General features: G+C 36.3%; 1 protein-coding gene across 1 annotated transcript; it reads right to left on the bottom strand.

Moving 5' to 3' along the window:
* Positions 224 to 3,678, bottom strand: LOC104710840 (probable polygalacturonase). The gene is made up of 5 exons (XM_010427499.2): positions 3,032 to 3,678; positions 2,407 to 2,527; positions 1,704 to 1,952; positions 1,199 to 1,352; positions 224 to 1,123 (listed from the first exon to the last, which is right to left on the bottom strand). Exons 1-5 carry the CDS (start codon positions 3,452 to 3,454, stop codon positions 598 to 600), a joined length of 1,473 nt encoding a protein of 490 aa, XP_010425801.1. The 5' UTR covers positions 3,455 to 3,678; the 3' UTR covers positions 224 to 597.

Here is a 7,660-nt window from a genome sequence, read left to right as displayed (position 1 = left end):
AGTAATATATGAATTCCAAATAATTCAAAGGTGAAAAAATAAATTAAATAAAACAATCTAACAGTACTAAATTAAATTTTAAAATACAATATTGAAAAAAAAGACGCATATATTAATCAATTTTTTTGGATCAATATATTAATCTTACCTATTACAAATTGAAAAAAGAGAAAAAAGAGAAAGTATGATTTCTAAAACAAGGGTCTCATCGGGTCTTGAATAATAACACCAAAAATGCGGATTTCAAAGTTCCATTTGCCAAACGGTTTTAGAGTTCCTGCCAAACGGGTCAGGTCATCGAAAAAACTTTTGACAAACGGTCTACACAAAAACAAAAGCAATATCTCAGCTTGCCACCATAGCAATATACTCAAATTTCACTCCTTCCCATTTTATGTGTATAACAACAAAGCTAGAGAGAGAAGAACCCACTAGATACATAAGATGATCAATGCAAAAATTCTTCTTTGTGAGAGCAAATAAAATTTAATCTGATTGTGACCGTGATGACCTGCTTCGGTTCCAAATTACCTCTGTATATGTACAAACTCCAATGAAACAAATTTGTTGCAGAGGCCAAACCCATTTCTGTTTTGGTCAGATCTCGTAGTCTATATCTGTTGCATTACGGGAATCAGATTGCTTCACCAACCGTTCCTGCTCATCATACCGATCAAGGTTCTCACACGGAGCCGGGAAAATTGTGCCAATCACACGCCCCTCCACGTATGCACACTGGAATATGTGATTTTTCTTGTACGTTATCCCCACTGACATGTCCCTGAAGGTTACATTTTTAACCGGAATCTCTTTGCTACCTTGGATACGCACTGGTACACGCACTCCCTGCCCGTAAATCCCGGTGTAGTTTATGTTCTCGAGTACTGGGAAGGCTTGGGGATTGAATCCACCATCTGGGTGCTCGTTGTAGTCCGTTTTAATGACAATGCCAACTCTCAATTCATCCAATGTGACATTCCGGAATGTTATATCCCGGACATACCCACCTCGTCCAGGTGCGGTTTTAATCCTAACTCCACGCCGGGAGCTCCAAATCAGAATGTTCTCGACAGTGATATTCGAGACACCACCAGACATCTCACTTCCGATAGATATACCCGCGCTGTTTTGCACAGATGCTTTAGGTACAAGTCAATCATTAGATCAACATTGACTGGGGAAAGAAATTCTCTCTTACCTAACCATGGAGCGGATGATGAGATTACGGATGAGTATGTTCTTTGATGGTCGTCCGTAGGTAGTTCCATACTGGTCCCAGCCACTCTTTATTGCAATTCCGTCATCCCCAACACTGATGTAAGAGTTCTCGATTAACATGTCCTCACACGAATCTGATGCACACAAGCAGATATTAGTCTATTGATACCAAGTAGTACACCAGAAAGCCCAAGGGTCATACTCTGATCTATATCAGTAAGATTATGTGTAAGGTACCAGATGCTTATTAGCAACACTCATATACTACCAAGGACCTGTGTCTCTCTTCAGCATGTGAAATTTCTCAAATTTACATAAATTAGTTGCGCTAATTTAGAGGCCTAGTGTTATCACTACTAGTCAAATTCATCTTCCCGTCTTGTATGTTTCTGTTTGGTTATTATAGGTACCACATGCGATCAGAAATCCAATCCCTTAATAATTATCTGAGTTGCATCATCCAATGCAAAGTGGAAATTACTTACCAGGATCAATACCATCAGTGTTTGGGGCTTCAAACACGGGTGCCAAAATGGTCATATTTGTGATGGTGACATTTTTGCAGTCATATGGGTGAAGTGTCCAAAATGGAGAATCACGCAAAGTGATGTTGGCAAAAACAATGTCACTTGACCACATAATCTGTACCAGTGGTCCTCTCGTGTGGTTAAGTAGCTTTTGGCGATACTTCTTCCACCACGTTTGCCCCTGCCCGTTGATGCTACCGTTATTCCCTGTTTCCATCATTAATTAGCTATACCAATCATACAGTTCACAGAATAAACTTCCAGGCTTCGTAAGACTGTTAGCCACATAAGTTGAGTAAATATGTGTCAACTGAAAGAAGGCTTTGATTATCTAACACATGAAAACTTAGTCAATTCTCGTCCCAAGACTACTACACTTATAGCTCTAGTCCAGTCCAGCTACGAGAGACATAACAACTTTCAACCAGCTTATAGATTTATCCACTTTAGATTTTGCTTTTGCCTGGAAGTTCTTAATCTCAATTCAACTAGAGCTTAAACAGTAGATTTGTAAATACGGGGAAAGCCCTCATTTCAGCCACTGCCTAAAAAGCTTAACGAAGATAGTGAAAGCACATTTTTAACAAATCACTGAATTAAACTCAGTTATTACGAGAGAAAACAGTCCCCACAAGCAAAATTTAGAAATCAACTGACCGACCTGTGATAACGACATCTCTAAGATTCTGTCCATGAATGAAACTTCCATAACGAGGTCCAGGATGCTCCCTTCCATAGCCATATGAAGGTAAAGGAGGAAGCAAAGGCCAATACTTTTCATCCTAAATATGTTTAACAAGAAAACCAATGTTAATATATATAACAAGAGAAAACAAAAACCGCCTCAAGTTAAAGCTTCTTGGAATCTATAAGACCAATTTCAATAGTGAAGCAAATCAATGAAAAAAGCACGCAATAACATTGTTGACTCTAGGCTGAACAAGAACAACGGAAACAAGCAACCTCAAGCTACTCTCTCTCTCTCTCTCTCTCTCTCTACCTCTCTACTCAACTTGCAACTTGAAGGCCCAACCAAAATCAATAGTCATAAACCATTCCAAAACGAGAAAGATCCAAACAAAGGTAGAATTTGTCTCATTGTTGAAGTCACAAAACAAAAACAAAAAAAAACTAATCTTTCCATAAACCCCTTTCAGGCAGGGTAACAAAAACTACGCATAATAAAAAAACCACATCTTTGCCTGCAACAACTGAACCAATCTTTAGAAAAGATCTCTTCATAGTCCCTAAAAACTCATCCCAGATCACATTTAAACAAAACAAACCTGGAGAGCAAGAATCTCAGCGTCGTGATGAAGGAAAAGCGTCATGTAACTAGTGAGATTAAACGGCGCAGTGAGCCACCTACCAGGAGGAACATTAAGCTGTCCACCTCCTTTCTTGGAAAGCTTCGAGATCTTATAAACAGCTCTCTCAAAGGCCTCAGTGTTGATTGTGACACCATCACCAACCGCACCGAAGTCCGTCAAATTGAAAGCTGCAGGTCTGAGCTTGGGAAATCCCCCGGCGGCGGCGGCGGCTGTTGAAGACCACCGGAAAAAGGAGAAACCAGTCCCGACGTTGTAGAGATTGGTCGAAACGCCGCCGAATTGCCAGATGAATAAGGAAGCGAAAGTTGCGATCCAAAAAACAGTGACGAGAGACTTGTGGGAAGAGAGGAAACGTCTCGGTAAGGGATCTACCATCATCGCTTTTGAGATTCAGAAGAACATTTGGGAGGATGTTTAAATTAAGAGATTGGGTGAGATGTTACGAGTCAGGATTTGTTTGTGTGTTGCGAGATTTGAGTGAATCTTAAGGGAACGAACGAATACACAGACTTTGTGTGTTTGTTGAACTTGAAACTAACGTCTTGGAGAAAGCGATTGAGTGAGAGAACTGTGTACCTGTCTTCTCTGATTCACTATAGAGAAAGGAAAGAAACAATGATTCTTTTCTTTTTTTTTTCGCACTCCGGACCGGAAAAAAACAAACACTCAACCGGGAAAATATATTTTGTTAAAATGAAGTCAAACCGAACCGAAACCTATTTATAAACCGTTTGGTTTTATTATAGGGAGATTTACTTAAATATCATACATTATCGGAACCATACAAAACTTTTTTTTTATTACTTGATATCTATACTAGTATTTTTACAGCAGTTTTTGCTCAAAAATACTAATACGGAAACCTTTTGTAATTAATGCTATTAATGCAATTAATTCTATCAGACCTCTAGCAATTTTATATGGACCTCTTAATATTTTATGGGTCTCTTGATAATTCATAATATAATGTCTCCATTTATTTAGGTTGTAGACAAAACGATGTCTAAAATTTCGTATGACCTTCGAAAATATACTCTTTTGCTAATAATTTAGACAAAATTTCTGGAAAATGAATTTGTAGACAAAATTTCCGAAAAATTACATTGCAATAACTACAACATTAATGATATTCTCAATTGCCAAAATGATTATGAATAAAAATGAGTAGACCCTTGATTTATTAGGCATTCAAACTTTAAATACTTTTATTTAGTTTATTCCGGTTCTTTATTTTAAAGATTTTTAAAAGTTTAAATATGAAAAAATTTTAAAATTTTTATGATAAATATTATACCGTAGATACAAAATAAATATTAAAAGTTAAGATGATACAGTGTGAGTTAAAATATTTCGAGACGGGGTTATATAACGGGACAGATTTTATAGATATTTATATAAATTAAAAAATTGAGTAACTCAGTGTTACACGGGTAAAATATCATTTTATTATTTTGTTAACACTGTCAGTATAAGAAAATAGACATATCTGATTAAATTTAAATAAATATTATATATAAAAAATATATTGCGGTATTTTATGGTTTATTTAACAATTATTATATATTTATAATATATTTAACCAACAAATACAATTTCTAATTTTAATTTTTTAATTATAAATAATTTTGCCCCGCGGTACACCGCGGGTCCTAATCTAGTTTTGGGTATTTTCAAAATATCCAGCATATCCTTGTTTTATATTACAGGAAAAAACGTAACTACAAAAATATCATTGTCACATCAGACGTCACGTCAGCAATCACTGACGTGTATTAAATAATTCAGTCGTAACGTGTTACAGAGGTAATAACGGCTGAGTTATTGTATGTTTCGGATGATTTATGAAAAAAATATTTGAGTTATGAGCGGACGGCTGACTTAGCGCATAACCCAGCCAAGAGTTATGGCTGACTTAATGAAATCTGGTTGAGTTATGAGAAAATGGCTGAGTTTTCACCCAATGGATGAGTTGTCAAAATTTTGGCTGAGTTATCACTACGACACGGCTAAATTAACTTTTTCCGGCTGGCTGAGTTATGAACAACGGCTGACTTATGAGATGTCGTTACGGCTGATTTATGGTTAACCAATATAACTCAGCCGTCATAAGCTGACTTATCGGATAACTCAACCATTTTACGGCTGACGTAGTAGCAAAAGATTAATTACTAGAATGTCATTCAGTTACGGCTGGCTTATTAAACGATACGACTGAGTTACAAATTTTCAATTGAGTTATGACATTAAGCGGCTGGATTTGGCAGCCATTTTTTTGTTTTTAATTACTGTAATAGTATTCATGTTGCGGCTAAGTTATAATCTTGTTTGATGGCTGATTTAATTTGGCTGATTTACATGTTCGTTTGGTGGCTGACTTGCTACTTCGGACGCATCATCCATGTCATCATCTTCTCCGGAAATACGAAACGTCGTTCATTCGACTCTTGTTCTTCAACTGGTTAAAAAGTGAAATATTTACATGGTTTTTCTCCTTGTTTTCACTTTTTAATTACACTCATTCTTATTAATTTCCTCAATCTTCTTCATTTTCTTTCATGGATCCAATTTTGGTAATTATTGTTTCCGGTAATTGGGTAAAGAAACACAAATATATAATTAACACCGATGATAGAGGGTGTCGAGTTGTGCAGATAGATGCAGAAACAATGCATGACAAGTTTACTATAAGTTTATTTCTTGTTATAATTAAGCCACCAAACATTATAACTCAGCTGTCATATGAATCTAAGAGACCTTTCGTATTCCCTTAAGTATTATAACTCAGCCGTCAAATAATAAAATTCAGCTGTTTACTTTTATTTCTTATTATAAGTCAGCCACAAAACATATTAACTCAGCCCTCATATGAATCTATGAAACCTTTGGTTTCTCTAAAGTATTATAACTCAGCCATGAAGTAATATAAATCAAACGTTCACTTTCAGTTTATTTTTTGTTATAAGTCAGCCACCAAATATTATAACTCAGCCGTCATATGAATCTACGAGACCTTTCGTTTTCCTTTAAGTATTATAACTCAGCCGTGAAGTAATATAAATTAGACATTCACTGTCAATAATGATGTGGAATCGTTTGCTGATATGTAATTTTTTTAATATTTTCAAAATTAAAAATAAAAAATAAACTCAGTGTGTTAATTGTAATTACATCCAATGCACTAAATATCTGAGCAATTTTTAGAAAATGTATACATATAAGGAATAAACCAATTTTTCTCTAAAATCTGAGTAATTCTTTCTTTATTATACCAAGTACAATATTATTTTAAAAGGGTGAATGTCAGGCTTGAGACGGATCCAGATATCTGGGGTTTAGGGGTATCCGGATCCACCTCCGAATCCGGTGGATAATTAGGTTTGTTATCCGGTTCTGGTTTCGGTTAACCTGGATATTTGGGTTTTGGATATCTGTCAAAAAAACACGGATATCTACGGATAATTAGATCCGATGTGGTTTCAAAAAAATGTTTTTCGTGTGTGTTTCGATTTTCTTTGGAAACTGGGTTTTCTTGTCGTGATCGTCAGAAGAGCCTAGGGTTTCACGGCAGAGTCAAGATCTGTGGTCGATTTACAGTGTCGATGTATCCCTGAAGTCGTGGAGTCGAGATCTGTGGCGGTTTGGTTCTGGGTTTGGTTCTGCTGGAAATTGTTTAGATCTGGTCTGCTTTGAGGACTGTAACCAGAATCTGTGGATAACTTGAGACGGTGGTGATGGGTAGAGGAGCAATGACTTCGTCATGCTGGATCTTCTAGCTCGTGTTCAATGAACATGATCTATGGCGGCTGAAGTTCTCTCTAGGTTTGTTTACGGGTTAGTGTTTGACTGTTTGTTTACGGGAGAGAAAAAGAGATCGAGTCATAACCTTGTTATCTTTTTGATAGCAGCGTAACTTAATTCTAAAACAATGTTAATTGGGCTCATGGGCTCTAAGAACATCATTAGTGGATTACCTCTCCTAAGTTACTCTCAAATTAATTAATCATATAATTAATACTAATTTAAGTAAAGCAACCCTAAGAGTATTTTTGCAAAATCATTCCTTTACTAGAGAACCAAAGAAGGTTGCTCAATCTTTTAAATCCAAAACTTTTTATAAAATCCAAACATCAATAGTAATAGTAACTAGATAAAAATCCCAAACACCAACAAGCATTTATAACAACAACAACAAAAAAAAGTAACAAGGCTTTTGATTTGATTTGGGGATTGCTCTCCCTTTCTCCTGAAAGAGCATCCTTCAGTGAGCTTCGCCTTTCCTCCTGTAGGCTGGCACAGAATTGTCTGGCAGTTTCCGCATGCCACAACAGTCTGCGAGTGACTAAAGACTGTAGTACTGCGATACCAAAAAAAACAGACCCAATAAGTTTTGTATGTTCTTTAAACTATGTAATGTCAAATGAAAAGAATGAAAAAAAAAAACTGACTCCTGCAACTTTACCCAAAAGCATTGCTTGCTCAGTCAATTCACATAGCTATCTAACTCCAGCTTGTNCTGACTCTTGCAACTTTACCCGAGAAGCATTGCTTGCTCAGTCAATTCACATAGCTATCTAACTCCAGCTT

The sequence above is a fragment of the Camelina sativa genome, chromosome 9 (assembly GCF_000633955.1).
Source record: "Camelina sativa cultivar DH55 chromosome 9, Cs, whole genome shotgun sequence".
In the NCBI taxonomy this organism is placed as follows: Eukaryota; Viridiplantae; Streptophyta; class Magnoliopsida; order Brassicales; family Brassicaceae; genus Camelina; species Camelina sativa.
Note: the sequence above shows the minus strand (reverse complement) of the source record. Positions and strands in the feature narration are given on the sequence as shown.